Genomic DNA, 21737 nt, shown 5'->3' on the forward strand with positions numbered 1-21737 from the left:
AGCTGGGTTTGAACCCATGTTACCAACCTGAGATCAAACTCACTGTACCACAAGACTTTCACTACAACTTTTGTAACAAAAATTGAAGTTTAAAAAATTGTCATCAGCTGGACTTGAATCCGTAGACTTCTGCTATTTAGGCGAGAAGTTTTGACCACATAACTACGACAACCTGACTTACCAACCTGAGATCAAACCCACTGCACCACCACAGGACAACAATTGTGTTTGAAATAAAAAATTTAGACTTTCTGCCAAAACAAGAAACCAAGAACAATAATCACTCAATGTCCAAGGACACAAAGACCACAAATAAAAATACATATAAAAACTACACATAAAGGCAAAAAACTGTCAAAGAAAGTTGGCTGATTTTGAAGGAGGCTGGGGTAGTGACACATTTTTCTTTTTGGGAAATACACTGTTATTGCTAGAGTAACAAAGGGGTAGAATATTTCTTTGACCTGTTCAACACAAGCTTCCAGATTTCACTTAAATCAGAGAGGTTGTGTAGTTCAGAAATCATTTTTTCACCCAGTTGAATATTTGGCCATCAGAGATGAACAAGAAATTGTAGCGCATTGACATTGTAGTCAAAATATTCAGTGGTTTATTTGTGTACAATATTATGCAAGACATATCAGTGTCTAGATGACATTAGTCCAAAATAGTTTTTCCAATAATTTAGACATATTACCTTAATTTAATTACCTTAATTTGCACTTCGGAGCAAATTAAGATCTGTAGATCTGTTGAATGCTCCTGAGTTGAATCGGTGATGTCTCATAGCAGGTATGAGCAGGATGGAATGTCCCACTCATACTTCCAGTCTTTCGTGGCCCACTCTTTATCCAGTGCCTTCTTGAATGCTTCGGGGGTGGGGGCTGAGACTGTTGCTTCACACAGTTCATATTTTCATGTATCAAACAGGAGTAGCTGGGAGGGGTCTGCACATGAGGTCCATAAAGCCAAAATTTTGAAGAGGCTTCAGCTTAAAACAATAACATTTTCACAAGAAATTTTTGGTAAAAAAATGTTAAAATGTCAAAAAAACAATATCAAGGGGTTGGGGGTCTTCTTATTCCTCCCAGTATACACTACACTTTGATTTGAATTTATTCATTAGTTTAAACGAGAATAAAAAAAATATGGTTAGGCTTTCTTTATGGATATTGGTATGTTTACAAATAAAAATAATGAAACAGTTATTTTATATAAACACTTTTCTAGCAAATTTTCATTATTTATTTGCCTGATTCAAAATTTAAGAGCAACTGAAAACTTACTCAATTGAGCCAACAGTTCTTCCAGAACCTTCAACAGTTTTTGAGCCCCATCTTTGTTCTTGCTCAGATACATCATTAACAAAATCAGCATCTGTTTCCCAATCATCATCCTCTTGAGATGCTGCTGGAGCAATCAATTTAGGCTTTGGAGCAATTACGGCTGGCTTTGTTTTCCACATTTCTCTAGAAACTAAAAAAAAAAAAAATATATATGCAAGCAAAAACAGAAAGAAGTTACCTTATAAAAACTTATTAACAGCCTTACGACATAAGAAAAAAATTATAGAAAGTCAGTATTTTCATTTAAAGGGTTTGATGGCAATCTTACCTGCACACATGTTGGCAGAAGTTCAAATCAACAACAATATATCAATAAATCAAACAGAATGCAAATATTAAATAACCAATCGAGGTATCTCCATCACAGGTGGAGATACCTTGGACATGTGGTTTACTTGCCCCAAATTCAACTGCCAAAGACCATCCTCTGGTAGCAGCCATGCAGTATGTCCCAAAAACATCTTACAAAGAAGCTACTAAACTGACAGCAAAGAGAAATGACTGGCAACTTCTCTTGGATGCCATAAGTGCATCTGGTGGCAAAGAAGGATCTACAGTCCAGGACCATGATTCCCAGCATGTGGCACAGGCCCCACTAGTGAGTCATACCCACATTTTTGTTGGTTCAGGTGCAGGACTTGCACCCTTTGGCTAGTCTTACTTTAGAGCCTTTATTGAAAAAAAAGAAAAAAGCAGATACAGTATTTCTGCTTTTACCAACACTAGTTAAGTTATTGGAAACATAGCACTAGTTTATAAATAAGTTGTTCAAGAGTAATATTTTCCAAAAATACTTATTTATAACAATTCAAACCTCTTTTATTAGGCAACTCAAATATAAATTATTTTCCTATCATTTCAACATAAGGGTGCTTAATTTAAATTTCATCAAATAAAAATAGCACTAAATTTTGCAATTGGAAACTTTGCCATCAAAATGTACCCTTAAATTGAAACAGTAAGAAAACAGCTTACATCGTTGATGATTGTGATCCCAAGAGCAAGTTCCATTGTGAATCCACCCTGCATATTTAAGAAGTTTTTTATAGACAATCAAACAAGGTTAATAGCCTTATCGGAAAAATTGTAATAAGGTTAATGATAATGGGAAAAAGAAAGCAAGTGTCCCCACAAAAAAATGGAGAGAACCCCTGTGTGGGCTGTGACATGAAATTAAAACCTCATGCTAAAGCAATGTTGTATGATGGGTGTGAAAAGTGGCTATGCATTTCATGTATTGAAATGACAGAATCCAGGTACAACCTTATAAACAAATTAAGTGCTGGATCATCATTCTCCTGGTATTGCCCCCTTTGTTTATCCAACCCCGCAAGAAAAAGTGCTACCGCTGAGGATGTAAACACGATTGTGAAAGAACAAATTGATTGCCTTAAAACTGAACTGCTCGCAGAAATGACTATAATGGTTGATTCAATTGCTGAAAGAGTTTCAGAAATTGAAATAGAACTGTTAAAAAAGTGCAACAAAGCTGACATTGGAACACAAGTCAAATATCTCGTTGGAGAAGAACTAAAAGTGTTGAAGGAAACCTTAACAAACGAATTCCATGCCGAGCTTGCAGCCATTACTAAGGCTCACAAATCGGAAGCCCGCAAAGAAGTGAGAGACGAAATAAGAAGAGACCATGATAGGCAGTGCTGAAGGCTAAATATCATAGCTCACGGAATTCCCGAGCTAGAACAGGGTACAAGCCAGGAGAAGGAACAGGCTGATATAATGTTCATCAGCGAGCACCTAAAAACCTCCTATAAAATTCCAGAATTTCATCTCACAAATGCAAAGCGCTTGACACCTAAGAATAACCAGATCGTTGCCGGACAACAGCCACAAAGAATACGCCAGTGATATTTACCATCCCCAACATGATGATAAAAAAGGAAATCACTAGAATCTCCTTTTTGAAAAAGGAGACAATTCAGAACCCAAGCGATATAAGCAGGGAGGACAGAGAGAAGCAAGCAAAGCTTGTGAAAGAATTAAAGGACTGGCTGGAAAATGGTGAAAAAGACCTTGTTATCTGTAGAAGTTGCATTGTCCCAAAAAACCAGCAGTGAGCGGGGTTGGGAACTTTCCCTTCCCCACTAGTGTAAATAGATCCGGTAGTTCAAATTATTTAGACTGTAGTGACTATAGATTTACAGGTTCGGAAAGGGATATGGTATCCACAAGTTATGAAGACGCCCAAACAGCTAGTGAAATAAGTGATAGTAGCCCAAGTGATCTAGTACAAAACATTAAAAGTCATTGCTCTAAGTTTCTCCAAGTGCTGAGCACAAACGTAGACTCCTTGCCAAATAAACTAACAGAGTTACGGATCTTAGCAACGAAAAATGATTTTGATGTGAATTGCATAGCTGAAATTAAGCCAAAGAATACAAATAACCCCTTGGACGATGCCCACATTAGAATTGCTGGATACTTTCTATTTACAAACTTACAAGATGACCCAAGAAGAGGAATTGCAGTCATTCTGAAGGCAACCTTATTGGTAAGAAGAATCTCTCTTAATAAAGTTTTTGATTGGGTTGAATATTTAGCTATAGAGATTGTGCTACCCCAAGAAAGTCTAGTTTTAGCCACCTTTTACTGGAGCCCAAGTTGCCCAAACCTAATAGAGTCTGAACTGGCACTTTGTAAGGCCCTGCAGTTGCTACAAGATAAGAAGCCAAAGAACCTTTTAATAATTGGAGATTTTAACCTTCCTCAAGTCAGCTGGGTTGATGGCTTAGGGTATTCCCCCCAGCATCATGAGGGTCATGGTATGAATTCTGCTTTCCTCACTTACCTAGCAGAAAATATGTTATATCAATCCATTGAATCATCAACAAGGTTCAGAGATGGACAAATACCCTCGCTACTTGACCTAGTAATCACAGACAACCCAGATCAAATTCTAAGTATCAATCATTTACTACTGATTGGTGCAAGTAATCATGTATATCTCTTAACAACTCTCCAACTGTCACCACCCTCTTCTGACCATATTTGCAGAAGATACATTGATTACAAGAAAATCCGCAAGGAACTAAGGAGAATGCAAAATGGCGACTGGGAAGCACTGTTTGAGCACAAGTCAAGCAATGACAGCTGGAATCTCTTCAAGGAAATAATGCTAAAGCGCAAGGAGACATGTACCACTGTCTCATATATCAAGAGGCCACGCACCCTACCTTACTTGACAAGGTCCATAAAACAGGAAATGAACAGATATTGGGCAAAATACAGGCAAACCAATTCTCGAGAACAATATGATAAATTCAAAAAAGCAAGGAATAGACTGAGAAAGATTACAAGATACTCTATAAAAAAGCATGAAGATATCATTGCTACAGAAACTAAAACTAATCCAAAGAAGTTCTGGAATTATGTATTATCAGCAAAGCCAAGACGACATTCCATTCCCTACCTAACCATGCCATCTGGCAAAATCACTGACCATGCAGAGATAGCAGAAACCTTAAACAAACAATATTCCTCAGTCTACACAGTGGAAAATTCTAGAAACATCCCAGATACCCAGGAATATCCTGTCAATGTAACAATGCCAATGGTTGTCATTTTTGAGTCAGATGTCCAAAAACGACTGAAAAAGCTTGATGCATCAAAGTTGAAAGGACCAGACAGTATACATCCAAGGCTACTCAAAGAGACTGCTGAACTGATATCCTCACCTTTAGCAAAAATCTTCAAGAACTCACTAAAGGAAAAAGTCGTCCCCTCTGACTGGAAAAAAGCTACTGTTATACCAATACACAAGAAAGGCTCCAAAGACAAAGCTGAAAATTATAGGCCAATAAGTCTAACATCAGTAACTTCAAAGATTCTCAAGGGAATCATAAATGATGCTGTCACTAAGCACTTGAAATACAACAACATCATGTCTCTAAATCAGCATGATTTCCAAAATGGCCATTCTACAGACATAAACCTAATACAGTCATACAAAAAAGTCACCAAACTACTGGAAAAAGGGACACCCATGGACATGATTTTGTTGGATCAAGCAAAAGCATTCAACAAACTCGCACACCTAAGGCTGAAAAGAAAGCTTCAAGCTTGTCACATCATTGAATGGATTGTAGACTTCCTGGGAGAACGAACCCAAAGAACTGCTGTTATTAATGATAAAGGAGTACATGTACTATCATCACCTATACCTGTTCTTAGCAGAGTTCCCCAAGGAACCATGCTTGGGCCATCACTTTTCAACATATATATCAATGATGCTCCTGAAATACTCCAAAACCTTCTCACACTCTATGCAGATGATTCTAAGCTCATTGGGGCAGCATCATCTTGGGTGGAGGCTGCCTCAATCCAAGCCAATCTTGACAAGCTGGATGACTGGGCTAGACAATGGCTACTTGAATTTAATTCAAGTAAATGTAAAGTTTTACATTTTGGCAATAAAAATCAAAAACATATTTACACCATGCAAAACCAAATAAATGGTTAAAGAGAACCCCTAGTTGCAGTTACAGAGGAAAGAGACTTGGGTGTCATAGTTGACTGCCAGTTAAAGTTTCAAAGTCATACTGAAAAGATTGTAGCTAGTGCAAACTGTGCTTTAGGGACAATTAAACAAACATTCACTACTAGGTCTCTATGAACAAATCACCAAGCTATACAATAGTCTTGTCAGACCAAGGCCAGAAACTGGCATGTCAATTGCATCTCCCTTCTACAAAGTGGACAAGGACATGATAGAGAAAGTAGAGAGGAGAGCAACAAAGATAGTAGACAGGTGCCAACATCTTCCTTACCCAATTAGACTGCAAACTCTGAACTTATGCAGTTTGACTTACTGAAGAAAAAGGGGTGACATGATTAACACTTACAAATTGATTTACAACAATCCAATTCATGGTCTCTTCTTCATTAATTCATCAAGGCGGACAAGGGGTCATTCTAAGAAGCTCATAAAGGTCAATGCTCAGAGGAGGGAATGCCATCACTTCCTAACCAACCAGATAGTAGACCAGTGGAACTCCCTGAGCTATCATACTGTATCCAGTAAGACCGTCAAAGAATTCAAAGTCTCACTTGACAAGGAGTAGAGCAATAAGGAATGGAGGCTGGAATGGGACACCTTGGAGTCCCAGACCAGAAAATAAACCCTAGTCAATAAAACCAACTCAATATTCTAAACAATTCCAAATTGATCCACATGGCAATTTTTGAAGAATTGCTGAGCAATGCTACAGGATGGAAAATCCTTTCACAACAAGTTGCAATTAAGTTTCACAACAAGTTTCCAAGTTGCAGTTTAAAGTAATTTAAGTTGCATAATAAATGAGATTTGAATTCTTAGAAATAAGTATTTTTGGAATATATTGCTCTTGAAAAACTAATTTATAAACTATTTATATGATTTTAGCCACTTTTCAATTACTTAAGTAGTGTTGATAACTTCTTTGCATGGTTACAAAAATGAAATACCTTTGGGGCCCCTTTGAGGGCTCAAGGTACAATTAGCCCTAGAAGCAATTCTTGAATAATGAAAGAGCATAGGAAAGGCATGATATTTTCACTTTCATCTTAACTAAACTATATTACCCACTAGAAATTTACCTAGTAATTCATATATATGATTCTTTTTAATTCCTATTTAGTAACAAGACATAAAGTTTTAAGTTGAACATAATTCTGTTCAAGGATAGCCTATATACTTGATGTAGAAAAATATATTTTAATAATATATATTTCATATATATTTGAAAAAGGTATCATTGGTCTAAGGCATATCCAGTGGTATGTTCATCATTTAAATAGCAAACTAGCCCAAACATCACAAGTTTAATGAAGCAATTTCAGGACAAATTAGCCGAATTTCTGTGGTAAACTAGCTAGCTTATACAGATTTAGATTCATTCCTCAGCTTTTATTTAGACTACATAGCCCTACAGCTTTCCAAGGTAATCAAAAATATTAAATTATAGAGCTCCCCTTATACAAGTGAAATGAGAGCCTTTCTATCAGAGACTTAATTAGACCACTCCTTAAACAGCCTTACAGAAATTCAAATCCTGCTGCCTAAATGATTATATTTGTTATAGATGTCGCCAGTGAAAGCACGGCCTTCAGTCTGGATCTCATTTCCAAATAAAAGAAGAAAAGAAGATAGAAGATAGAGAAAAAATCAAGAATGGCTTTTGTTTACTATTAAAAGCTTATCCTTTTATAAAGCTAACTGTCCAAAATGGTAATTTTTATAATATCTAGTTATCAAATCTTTGTTAAAATTATACTTTTGGCTATTTTGAGGAAGCGTTAGGTTTGGAAAATGAATCTTAGGGATGGGTCCACAGGCTAAAGTATGTCCCGGGAAGGTATTTGGAAGTACTACCTCCACTTCTTTCCCCTTTAGAGGGTCCTGACCTTTAAAATCTGTGTTTTACAAAAGTTGAAACCTGGCAAAATAATCTTTTGTTCAAATGAGTTACAACAAAATTGTTTCAGCTTCACAATTTGTAAGGTTATAAAGATATGCAAATACATTTCCTAAACTTAAAAAAAACATTGATATGGTTTAAATTTCTACCCAAGTAAAACAAATTGTATTTTCAGAACTAAAGCTAGAGAAAAAAAAAACAATAACTGGAAATTAAGGTAAAATGTTTTTTGTCATAATTTTATTAGGTGGGCTATATACCTGTCATGTAGACAAATTTCAGGACCCTCTAAAGAGAGAAGGTGTGGAGATGGGTACTTTGAAATGGATATACAGCTAATATGAAATAGGCTAGTATAGCTTATATACAGAGAAAAAATCCTTAGCCAATCATTGTAGCCTATATAGTATTTTTTCTTAGCTGACTAGGTGGCTAAAACTGATGAAAGTGTATAGAAATCTGTAAATTTGCCAACCAGCTGGTGATTAGATCTCATTTCTATCTAAATTTAAGCCTGAATTAGTCAGCTAATAATAGAATTTATACAAAATATACACTATTAAATTAGCTAACTAGTTGGCTATGAATATCCAGGTAACTACCATTAACTTTAGTTTGAGCTGTCAGTAAAGTTTCTTATGCACTTGTGAAATTTGCTAACTAGGCTTAGTTGGCTATTAAGATCCCAGGTATATATAAGCCTTAGTTTAACATAGCAAACTAGTCAGCTACCAATAAAATTTCCAACATACTTGAGGAATTAGCTAACTTGTTGGCTGTTAAGGTCTCACCTGCATCACCTTTCAGTCTGAAGCAATCAAATTGTTAGCTATTAATACAGTATCTAATAGCCTAAAGGCTGCAGCAAAATTAACTAACTAGTTGGCTATCTCACTATTAATTCATTGCTTTTTTAAGAGTCCCATCTATAATAATGCCCCTTTACAGCTCTCTTTCCCAAAACAAAATTTTGCTAACTTGTTCATAAAGAATAAGGTTCAATTTTTTCTTTATGCATAAACTATACTTTTTTATATAGCTCTGTGGTGTATATCTGTCTTGATATTAGCTGGATAGTCTGAATGTTATCTGGAGATAATGAGAAGAAAGCAAGATATTCCATATCCCTGAACCCTCCTGCTCTGTCATAGTAAAGTGATAGGAAAGAGAAAATCTAAATTAATTGGCACTGCAAATCAATTATAATTTGCACTCTGATAAAATAATAATACTTTTTCTTAATCCTGGCCATCTCTTTTCTAAACCCCATTCTCCTAAACCTCTTCTTACCCCTTTTTTGTTAAATAAAGTCAATTCAACAACCTTGTCCCTACCTCCTCCCCATTAAAAAAAAGGATTGTTAGCACTTGTTGGCAGACAATCCTAGTTTGCTAATTTCCTTTCCTATAATTCAGTATTCAACTGGTTCACTATTTACATATTTGTGTATACAGAAACTATTTTTTAATAGCAAACTGGTTGCCTATATTTAGGACATCTATACACAAAGTAGTTTGATATAAGCCAAATAGTATAAATATTACCTTAAAATTACCTTAAATCGCATTTGCCAGCGAGATAAGGTGGTAGATCCTCCTGTAGTTCTCGCTGGTGGTGAGTGATGGAATTATGTTGGCTTAGCTTCCCAGTCCAGCCTCCACTCAGCCCTCTCCCAGTCCCTGTCGACTCCAGCCTTGAAGGAGTGGGGTTTCTCAGCTTGGATGGTAGACTTGGATAGGCTATTCCAGAGGGGGACCACCCGAATGGAAAAGAAACCACGTCGTTCCCTTCTCCGACATCCAGGCAGGTGAAGCTTAAGACTGTGACCTCTTGAATTATTAGCCAAAGAGGGGGTGAAGATCTGGTTCAGGTGACCAGATTTGAAAATTTTGCGTGCCATGATCACATCTCCTCTATATCTTCGATAGGTGAGGGTTGGAAGTCTCAGAGATCCTAGGCAATCCTGGTAAGGGACATTATTTAAACCACAGACCAGTTTGGTTGCTTTCCTTTGGACACTTTCAAGGGCTCTTGTGTCCATTTTATTTTGGGGAAAGGCCAAAGTCAAGCCAAACTCAAGGTGGGGACAGACAAGGGATTTATAAAGTTTTATAACCACACATGACTTTCTGGTTACAAAAGAGCGCTTAATGAGTCCAAGAGCTTGATTAGCTTTTGCAACCTGAGTGTGGCTGTGGAATTTTAAATCTTTGTCCACAATGACGCCTAAGTCTCTTTCCTCAGCAACTGCTTCCAACTGATCACACCCTATATGGTAGGGATGGTGGGGGTTATTGTGCCCTAAGTGCAGTACCTTGCATTTTGTTGCATTGAATTGTAGGGCCCAAGTTGATGACCAAGAGGATAGCCTGTCAAGGTCCAGCTGAATGCAGGCTCTTTCTTCTTCAGTTTCAGCAGGCCCAATGAGCTTACAGTTGTCAGCATATAATGTTAAAAGGTTGCATAGATAAGTTGTACAGTCATTAATATATATGCTGAACAATGTTGGCCCAAGGATGGTTCCCTGTGGGACGCCGCTTATAACCGGGGAAGTGGAGGAGAAAACTGGATCACCATTATCAGTGTAGATCATGACACGTTGAGATCTGCCAGTTAGGAATGCTCCAATCCAATCAATCACATCCTCATGCACCTGATAAGCTCTAAGCTTCAGCAACAGGTATGAGTGTTCAACTTTGTCAAAGGCTTTGGCTTGGTTGAGTAAGATAATGTCTACCGGTTTACCCATATCCAAGATTTTAGTTGCATGATCATATGACTGAATAAAGTTGGTGTCAATTGACCTGCCCCTGCGAAATCCATGTTGTCTATCGCTAATAAGTGTATTTTCTTCTAAATAATTTATAAGAGCATGGTTAATGATACCTTCCATAATCTTGCAAATGGCTGAGGTTAGGCTTATTGGTCGATAATTTCCTGGGTTATCCTTGTCACCTTTCTTAAAAATTGGTATAATATTTGCTGTTCTCCAATCATTTGGTACTGACTTTTTGGCCAGGGACATGTTGAATATTCTGGAAAGGGGGAGGGAAATGTGAGCAGCAGACTCTATCAAAAGCCGAGGGTGGATATTATCAGGTCCAGCAGCTTTGTTGGAGTTTAAACTTCTTAGTATTTTAAATACATCTTCTTGAGTAATAATTACAGGGGACATTGGGTTGTGTACTGTTACAGGAGGTATGGTTGGGAGTGTAATGTCTGGTGGCTTAGAGGTGAAGTTTGTGCAAAAGCTGGCATTCATGCAATCAGCGATTTCTTTCGGGTCAGTAGTACTGGAGCCATCTGATTTTTTTAGCCTGTTGGTGCGTCGACGGGAAGGGTTGTTAGCTGTAACATAGCACCAGAACTTTTTTGGGTTTTTCTTTGACCCATTTGCAATAGATTCTTCATGGTCTTGGATAACTTTTCTTGTCATGTTTCTCAGCTTGTTTTGGAGCATGGCGAATTTGTTGTGATGGTTGTCACACTTGCATTTTAGGTATTTATTCCATGCTCTATTTTTCTGTCTGATAATTTTCTTAATATTCCTGGGAAGGTATGGAAGAGTCTTTGGTTTATCTGACCAATAAACCTTTGTATGCTTCCTACATGCACCTAGTAAAGTAGACTTAAAACGATTCCAACTAGATTCAATGTCTGTCTCATCTGATAATCCCTCATCCCAATTTATATTAGCTAGTTCTTCACAGATTAAAGCATAATTGGTAAAAGTTCTCTTAAGTTTACCATCACGACTATGGTTAATATTAATGTCATTCATTATACATATGTGGTCACTTGCACCAATAGCTGGGAGGTAACAAGTAGAAGTAATCCTCTCAGGGTCATTTGTAATAAGGAGGTCAAGTAATGATGGTTGTTGTGAATGTCCAAATCTAGTGGGTTGCATTATTATGTGAGTTAGGAAGTTGTCAGCAAGGGTTTGGATGGTTGTGTAGGAGGGGTTATTAGGGGGTGAGTACCCAATACCTTCAGACCAACGAACTTCTGGCATATTAAAATCACCATAAAGCACAAGTGATGAATTTAGATTACATAAGATCTGTATTACGTTAGAAACTGCTTGGTGAGATACTAGTTGGTTTGGAGCTGATGGGCTACGGTAAAGCTCACCAATATTCACAATTTCAAATCCAATTAGAAGTCTAACTAATACATGTTCCACCCAAGTATTAGTAGGTTGAGAAATAGAAAAATCAATTTTATCTACCTTAATTCCAAGCCTAGTGTAGATAGCCACTCTTCTTTGACACAGGTTACTATCTAGGTTGCTCAGGAGTAAGTATCCAGGGATTTGAATATGTGCGTCTTCCAATTTGGTCAAAGAGTTCTTAGGACACGCCTCACAAACACAGAAAACATCTACATCCTTTTCATAAAGTAACACTTTTAGTTCTGAGAGTTTTGGCACTAAAGAATCAATGTTTGTATATAATATTCTTAGTTGCGTCCGTTTTCTTTGGCCGACTGGGCTGTTGCTAGTTCTGGCTTTTGAACTCTGATATGGATTTTCGTCGCCCGAACTAGCAGTGACGTAGTTGGTCTCAGACAAATCAGATGCAGCACTTGATGGAGAGACAGAGCTCAAAACCGAAGCCGCGGAAACAAAGGTTGAACTTATAGAAGTCTTTCTGGCTAGGCTTGATGCATTATTTACACTATTTACAAGGGATATGGGTAAGTCTAGTGAACCATCAAGCGAGGGGGGGGGGGAGGACTCCCTCCCCCTGGGGGATCACGTTTTTTGACACGATGGCGCCATCACGGATGACAAGGTTTTTTTCACTGGCTGCTGCACGCCTCTTTATCTCTTCAATTAGTTCTTTCCTTCTCTGGCAGTCTTCATTGGATGCATCAGCAAAGAATGAGATACTCCCCCTCCTCTCTCTTGAGGCCTTCAATATATCCATTTTTATTTTGTAATCATTTATAGAAAAAAGGATTGGGTTGGGTCTGTCTATGGTATTTGCATTCTTACCATTAGGTAGACGTTTCAAGTTAGTAATAGCCCCGACATTAATTGAGTATTCATCTTTTAAGTAAGTTGAGATGAACTGAGCATCGTTGGTTTGCAGAGGAACGCCATAGGCAATCAGATTAAGTCGTCTTCTGTTTCTGTCTTGCTCTTGTCTCACTATTTTGCGGACGTCTGTTTCGAGACGGGTAGTTATAGAGTTTTCCACAAGTTTCTGCACATCATCTATGGAAACCTTTGATTGTATAGCCGTCTCAAGCGTTTCCACCTGAGCCCTCACAGTGTCCAAAGAAGTCTGCATATCAGATCTGAAACCAGCAAACATGTCACGCATTTCACTACAATGGGATTCGAGAGTGCTTTTCACTATATTTGGAACATCAGGCTTACTGGAACCTGTTTTACATAATGGGCATGTCCAAATACTTCCAAGTCTTTCATTCATTTTGCAGAAAATGTTGTATTCGGCTGTACTCATTCCTAGACATGTTGCACAGAGCCATTTATCACATTCATCACACTGAATGGCTGGCGAGGACTCACTCAGAACACAACCAGAGACAGCACACTTATCGACTCCTTTTTCGGGTGTTGCGGGTTTTAGGCGTTTTGAGCTATTGGACGCCATAATTTCAGAATGAGCGGCAACGCTGGGCGGAAAAATTCAACACTGATAGCGCTTAATGAAGAACGGGAAGATGTTCAATTCCCTGGAGAATTGAAATTAAAATGAATTACCCAAAAGTCTAAATATATCAATCACAGCACTGAGGTAGGTCCCTTAAATTAACACCTAGGGTAACACAAGACCAGAGAAAATACAAAAAACAAAGAAAAACAGTTTTATCTCACAGTTTAATACATATATATCCAGGGTTCAAAATTATGCAACCACATGTAGATATTGTCTAGAGAGTATGAGCAGAAAGCAAGATGCTCCACATTCCTACCTCTGACCCCTCTCAGCAAAATGATGGGGAAGAGAAAATCTAAATTAGTCAGCACTTCAAATGACCTCGATCTGTTTGCTATTTTAAACCAAAGTTCATATATATAAATGGAATATTAATAGCCAACAAGTTAGCTAAGTATATAAAGTATGTATGGTTCTCTTAATGTCTTGGGCACTTCAAATCACTTTGATTGCTGACTAGTTTGCTATTTTAAACTAAAGTTTATATATACATGGGATATTAATAGCCAACTAGTAAGCTAATTCTATAAAATAAATATACTTCTCTTATTAGTTGACTAGTTGGTTAATTCAGACTGACGTGTATATATTGGTGAGATCTAATAGCCAACTGGTTGGCTAATCTATACATGTGCATGTAGTTGAAACTTCAATAGCAAACTAGTTAATTAGTTTAAAATACCTTCCCAGCTCATACTTTAGCCTGTAGATCCATCCCTAAAAGTTTCATTTTCATAACCTAACCCCTTTCCAAAATAGCCAAAAATAGCTAAAGTAGAACTTTACCAAATATTCTGATGAGTAAATGTCTTCCAAACCATGACAGGGTAAATAGATGCAGATTGTAAGTTCTAGCAAAAAAAAAAAAAAAAAATCCTTAATCAGTACATCAAAATAAGGCTACACTATAATGGTTACTAGGACTACTGTGACAAATACTCTATCTTTTCCTAGTGACATCAATATAAATAGTTATCTGTTTTTTTAATTGCTTGAAATGTTGCATCTCTTGATTAAGAGACAGGCCTATCACAAATTATCTCTTGGTTGATAGTGCCACATAGGCCTAATTGCCAAAGAATTACAACAATCAAACTAGGCATAAACATTATCAAGTGAAAACTTAATTATTGTGGTGTATCCTTTCAGTTTGAAAGCCTAGTGAACCAGCCTATATCTTCCCCATTAGGGACTAGGCCTAGCCTGTAGGGTAGATGTGTAGTGTTCAACATAATTATCATCATCATTTTATTTATAACCCATCACAAAAAACTGGGCAGAAAGCCCAGAAAAGACAGCAAAAATCAAGTAAAAACAAAATAGAGACAATATAAATAAAAAGCACACTTTGATAACTGCAAACAAGGGACAAACAGAAATGACCAAAGATGGGAAGACTTCTGGCATTTGATAGAGAAATCACAAATATGCTTCTTATTAACCCCAGCCAGGTTTACAAATGGAGACTTTCTTTGCAGAAAAGAGGTACTTGTCCAAGTTGGAAATTCTATTAAATACTTTGCAAATTTAAATTAAAGGAGATGAACTTGCTTTCTCTTGCCACAATTAAGGAAAGATCAAAGAGGAGTAAGGGCAAATAAGTGAGAAACTGTTAGGCTATTATATAGCTGAGAACAATGAACTCTACTTAGATACAAAACGTTTGAAGCCAGGGAGGCATACACAGCCCAGATCTTTCTGGCATCATTTTTAAATGCCAGGTCTACAGTTTCTTTCAGCTTTGCTACAATAGGCATGCCCAGTTAAGTAAGGCTGCTAGCAAAAGGAACCTCAGAGCTGGATAGACGTATTGAGTTTCTATTCCCTTTATATTTGAATGGTAGAACAACTGTTTTATCAGTATTGAAGCTCAGACCAATGTGTTTGTATTCTTCATTGGGAAACTCAAAGGTTGAGTTTAGCTGGGATGAAAACAAAAACACTTGATGTCTTTTTTAACATTTTAAGCCCTTGAAGGGGCTCAAAACAGCCAACTGTAACCAATAGTTTAAAAATGTGTTTCTAAAAAACTGGCCGGTGATAAAAAATTGGCATTTGTAGCTGATTCAGGAATGGCCATTATTATTTTTCATTAGTCATGCAATTTTATTATGAAAACAAATTTGCAGAAATTTCAAAGAAGAGTCAGAAACCCCTGGTAAATGACATCAGTTTTGGTATGACATCATTTTCAAAGGCTCTTCCTAAAAATTCCTGCAAATTTGTCTTTAAACCAACATTTTAATATGGGGATTAGGCTAATGAAAATAATAATTATCATTCTGGAATCAGCTACTAGTGGAAATTCTCTCTCTAGAACTTTTTTTTTTAATATGATTATAAACTTTTGCTTATTCTGGAATGTTTTTGCCTAAAATATAATTTTCTATAGAAACGGTTATTGAATTATGGAAGAGCAAAAAAAGGCATCAGGTAATGTATTCACTTTCATCCTGGAATCCCTGTAAAATCCTAAAAACAACTTCAAGAAATCCTACAAGACTTACTTGGGCTGTATCATTCCTAAAACTGCTTAAACCAGTACATTATACAGTTTCATGAACAATAGGATACTGGCTTAAGATTGTCATTCTGATAATAGCAAGGGATTGAAATGCAGACGATGATACAATCTTTCTATCACAGACCCCCCCCCCCCTCTATTTTGGATGTGTATAAACCAAAGGCTAGGGATATAAAAGAATTAATTCTTACTTTTCTATACTGTGTAGCAAACTTTTATATAGTCTACAACTATCTCAGGCTTTTGAATGGATTATTAGACTTAGGAAGAGGGTAAATTCTAGATTGTTTTTTTTTTTTCTCATAGAGTAGTTGTTAAGTGAATGTAATTTCCATAAATGGATCTACTGCTACTGCTACTACTAACAACTCACTACAGCAACAAACTGTCTGAGGCCAACACAGCTAAACATGCTTCTCCTACATCCCAAATCCCAGGAAGTTCTTATTTCCTTTAAATCTTTCTTTTGATGTCCTCCCACCCCAAATGAGGATGACCTGCTTTCCATTTTGCCCTAGATGGTTGGCCAAAAAGATCTGTCATCCTACATCTATACAATGTGCCCTAGCCATCTCAACGTTTCTTTGATTATAGTGCTAGAAAGCAGGATTGAACCCCATTTTTTGTACAGCCTACTGTTTGTAATACAGTCAGTCAGGTGCCCAGAACAATCCATAGGCAATTTTTCTGGAAAACACCTAGCAAATCTTCATCTGTGTTTCAGTGCACCCATGCCTCAGAGCTGTATTTGACCACTGTCATCACTGTAGTTTCTATCTAATCTTGGTTTTGCAGACTTATCTTCCTATTCTTCCAAACCTTTTTTAACTGTGAGAAAACACCCTTAGCCTTGGCTATTCTACTTTTAATATATTCACTGCTCCCACTGTCTTTACTATTAATGCTACCAAGGTAAGTGAATCTGCCCAGCTGATTAATTTTTTTTGTTACCCAGCATCACCATTTCATCTTCACTCATTACTAGCCCTAGTAACTTAGTCTTCTTAACATTAATCTTCAATCCTATTCTACAATCCTGAACTTGCACAACCACTATAAGTTCATTTATTTTGCTCACACTTTCATCTAGGATGCTCAAATCATCAACATAATCTAAGTCCATTAGAGTTTGTCCTCCCCATTTGATTCTGTGGTCTCCCATTGCCTTTCCTTTGCTCCTTAAGACAAAGTCCTTAAAAATGATCCACATAAAGGGGGGTAGAACACAACCCTGCTTTAATACAAAATACTTTAACTCCTGATTTAATACAAAACTAGCTGCATACTCATGTCCTACCTTAACCACAGCATGTTATCCTTGTACATTGCACTAATCACTTTATTGTATTTATCTGGTATACCATACAAGGATAAGACCTTTGTTGAAGCTCTTCTATCAACAGAATTGAATGATTGCTCATAATCTACATAAAAAAAACTGAGGACCAAAGGTGTTTGGCTGCTCAGGCATGACTCAATTATTAGCTTAAGAGTGAAAATTTCGTTGACACATCCTCTACCTTTCTAAAACCGCACTGTTCTTCCCTTCAATCTTTGTGTACAGCATCTCTCAGTTTAAAAAGTATCATATTACTAAGTAATTTGCTACCTACAGAGACCAGACTAATGCCTCAATAATTGTAACACTCACTCTTGTCACCTTTATTATACAGTGGTTTCAAAAATCGTATTCATAATCTTCAGTAGCTTATTTCTAACCTCAGAGCCACCATATTTAAGAAACTCATTTACCACAATATCAACACCTGGAGCCTAAAATATAATGGATATGGGGCCTAAAATATACTGTTGGTAGATATTGCCAAGCTACTACCTCTGCCCTTTTCTTATTTATAGTTCTTTGAAGATTCCATGCATAACATGTCTATTACCTATCTAAATTGCAGCAAAAATGTTTTACCTAAATTTCAGTTATTTCATCAACTCTGGTTATTGAAAAGGCAGCACTTTTATTTCAGTAGAATTCAAAGCCATGTCAAGGGTTTTTCCTAAACATAAGAAATAGATTTAAAAATCAGCAATTAAGAAAAGGTGTGTGACTCAAAAAACCTTACTTGTGCCTTACTTGAGCAGTACATTTATTTTGTAATGTTTCACTTTAAAAGATCAATGCTGTTTAGACAACGCTGGAGTGGATGGTGCTTCAAATATCTTCCCAGTCAATCATTAAGGCTCTAGATTGGTCCCTAGGAGTTTTATTCATCTAATTAAACTATAAGATCAACATTCTAGATATACAGGCCCTTTTAGGCTTTGGACGCTTATTTCTCTTGGAATTCTAGTTAACTTGTTGGTCAACTAACATTGAATTAAGCTTTTATTTATGCAAATGTCTATGTTTATGAATTGAATCGATCGCTTTGCCTGACACTCATTGAGTGTCAGGCAAATTGTCAGCTGCAGCAATTTTCAGGAAATTTGTCAGGTGCTTACATTTTGAATGTTCAACCAAGAAATTCCCATCCATTTATAGAATCTATCAACTAGCTAATCATAGGACCTACACAAATCAGAGTTAAAGGATAACCAAGAAAAAAAATGAACATACAAGAATCAAAAACTGAAAAAATATTTTTTTTTTAATCCATTATTGGTTGTACTCCTATTAATATTATTTAAGCCTCTAAATATAGCTTTGCGTTTAACTTGAAGTCTACCTTTTTTAATCTTTGTAATTTTAATGATATTTTAACTAAAGCCCAACTTGACTTTAGATGCTTGTTTTCCTATCATTCCATGCAAATTAATGGTCCTGTCTCAATTCTAAATTCTTGGTTCAACCTGCCTAAGACCACAAGTATGCGTGCCTTGTTCACTTCTCATTCCAGGCAATCTAATGGTCCTATTTCAATTTTAAATTCTTGGTCAACATCATTGAGACTATAGGCGGGCATGTCTTTCTAAAATCTAACAAACAAGTATTGTTCCAATAAGAGAGTTATACTTACTCCTGCTGTTTACCCCTGCCATTTAACCAAACACTTTGAAAACTATAGGTTCTATGACTATCTATCTTAGTTTTTCTGCCCTAGGAATGATGCATTGATGGATAGTAGATAGATATATCTATTAACAAATGAACTAACATCATTTTTATACAATTGTAATAAGGGGGTTAATGCAAGATTTGCCTCTCACTCAGTTGGACTATCTGTCTTGGCTTTCTCTACAATTAGCCGTGGCTTGATGCCCACAACTAATTTATTTTAATTCAAAGTCAATATAAGTCTTGAATCTAGAATTTTACTGGGAAGAGGATAAAAGAGAGAATTGGGAAAAAAATTATCTGACTTCTGTCCTTTACCCTGAATTAACCATGAATTAAGTAAGTTTATTATGCTGTTTAAGCAAACCTAGAGTTTTCAGGCTATTCTGCTTATTAAATGCTGTTTGAAAGGATTCAGAACAGAGTGCATATAGTACTGCCATGTGTAGCAGCTTTGAGAAATTCAAGTGTTCCCTAATAGGCCTCAGAGTAATGATGGTGACACATTAGCAATGAATCTGCATAAGATCCTGGATGCTATGCTTTCTTTAATCTTAAAAAGTATTATATATTTAATTTAAGAATTAACGACGCTTCTTGACTACTATGGTCCCTGCGTTGGCCCTGCAGTGCATTCCTGCAGCGTGATTTGATCTCTGGGTCCTGTATTACCAAGCTAAGGTCAAATCCACTGCGCCACCACATTACAAAAAGGTATTAGCTTCAGAAGAAGAAGATTTCAAAAAAAAAACATAGCCTAAAGTATGCCCTAAACATGGATCCTGTCTGAGGGCACTAGCCCACCTTAGAAACATAAATGCATAAAAATAGGAAAATGAGAAACATTTCTCTTTAAATTTTGGCAAAAAAAAGTTTCATGCAGCACTTGCATCCCCCCCCCCCCCGAAATTTGCAGGTGGTGTTCATGACCCTAAGGAAGTATGTCTGAGCTACAGTGTTTACTCCTTCTGTGTTCCTAAGCTATAGAAGATTGGATAGAAACAGAATAAAAAGAATATTTTATGGTTTAAGACAGAAATAAAATATAACCAATAAATATACCATTTGGCTCCCTATTTATTGCTCTTTCCAGATATATTAATCAATTATGTTGCAAATGCATTCCAGCCCCCTCCATCTGGTAATGGGGGTAGATTTGGTCTTGAGCTCTATACAAAAGTCTGCTGATTTTGCTGTGAACCAACAGTTGATGAGAGATAAGCTATAAAAAAAACACAAAATTTGTAAACATATGTATATAGCTTAGGGTTATATATGACCCCATTGGGGGGGGGGGGAACAATTGTAACAGCATGAATTGTTGTATTTGGCAAGTGCACTATCCCAAGGATTTTAGTTGGATTTTCAGCTGGATTTTTTTTCCCATTTTTATAAAAAAATTATGCCTTGTAATTTGTGATTCAGTAAAGGCAGGGGACTCGGCACACTTATCTTGTGTCTCATTTTACGGTATATTACAAGTAATTATTTGGCAAAAAATACTTTCCTATATTATTAATTAAGATAAATGAGCTCTTGAACATGGTCTTGTCCATACTCATCTATCCAATCCCCTAGGATAAAACTGTATAGCCAATCCATTAGCCAAATAATCATGCCCAAGATCAAGCCAAGTTAACATTAATAAATGTACATGTCGTACCACTATAAGCAAAAACACCTTTAATCTAATGCAGTATACCCGAGTGATCACTGCAAGTGAGGGGTCCTCAAAGGAATATTCACTTGCCAATACAGGCGCTTTAAATTCCTGATCCTAGCAAGTAAGCGCGCCTGTGGCATCCCCTTGTGAAGTGTCACCTGACAAATATACACAAAAAATAAAAATACAAAAATTATGTATATACCCACCAAATTTTCAGCATAGCTTTCTTCACCACCTATCATCAAGAACTGATTCGGAATAATGTATAGACAAATCTGAAATAATACCATTCTAGTCGATTTACAATTTATTTAACAATCGTCCTTCAAAAAAAAAAACACTCACGTTCATGCAAAACCTTCTAAGAAATTATTTCACCCTGCCCGCCTGTAACCAAACACCTCCTTGAATTGAAACTTCCTCTAATATACTAAAGTAAGGAAGAAAAAAATATATCCAACAAGTCACATCTAAATATTATTCAATATTTCATGGTAATTCTTGTTATGTTTACTCAAAAGTTTATTATACTGAAAACTAATTTTTTTTAAATTGCCAAGCAAGTTTATTGGCGGAAAAACATCTTACAATTAATTTATGGCTAAGTATTTGAGTATTTATTTAAGTATTTGACTTCTATTTTTTAAAATCAATATCAACCCCCATCCCCCCCGCTAATGTTTTATATAACCCAAATTTGTTTCTAAAATCTTATATTTTTTATCATACTTAGATAAAATTCATCAGGATTGAGCGACAGAGATACATATTAGAAAAATATTAGGTAGGGGCTATATCATACAAGTAGCAAAAGTAGGTACCTGGCTAAAACCAGAGAAATATAGCATCAATTTTCCTAAATGTTCTGTTATATTTATCATATGGTCATGATCTTCAAATCCTCTATAGAACCTAAAAAAAATTAGATTTTTACCATTCTCTTACAACTATTGACCAGTTTTCTCATGCTTATTTGTAAATTGTCTTCGCTTAGTAGTTCAGAAACACAAATAAGTTGTTTGCAGATGATGCTTAGTTGTGCAAACCCATTCTTGATAAAGCTAATATCTCACTTCTTCAAAGCAAATTGA

General features: G+C 36.4%; 2 protein-coding genes across 3 annotated transcripts in view; one reads left to right on the top strand and one right to left on the bottom strand.

Annotated features, from left to right (window-relative positions):
- LOC136037294 (src substrate cortactin-like) overlaps positions 1–1491 on the bottom strand; it is a 58903-nt gene extending 57412 nt beyond the window's left edge. Inside the window, exon 1 of the mRNA XM_065719936.1 lies at positions 1287–1491. Within this exon, the coding sequence (XP_065576008.1) occupies positions 1287–1465 (179 nt within the window). The 5' untranslated portion in view covers positions 1466–1491. The remainder of the gene's footprint in view (positions 1–1286) is intronic.
- Positions 1–21737, top strand: part of LOC136037296 (calponin homology domain-containing protein DDB_G0272472-like) — a 198847-nt gene that overhangs the window by 81373 nt on the left and 95737 nt on the right. Inside the window, exon 1 of one of the 2 annotated variants that reach the window (XM_065719940.1) lies at positions 7470–7569. The exons of the other annotated variant lie outside the window; for it this stretch is intronic. Within the exon in view, the coding sequence (XP_065576012.1) occupies positions 7567–7569 (3 nt within the window). The 5' untranslated portion in view covers positions 7470–7566. Of the gene's footprint in view, positions 1–7469; positions 7570–21737 lie in introns of those variants that run through there. 2 annotated transcript variants of the gene reach the window in all.

The sequence above is a fragment of the Artemia franciscana genome, chromosome 16, assembly GCF_032884065.1.
Source record: "Artemia franciscana chromosome 16, ASM3288406v1, whole genome shotgun sequence".
NCBI lineage: Eukaryota > Metazoa > Arthropoda > Branchiopoda > Anostraca > Artemiidae > Artemia > Artemia franciscana.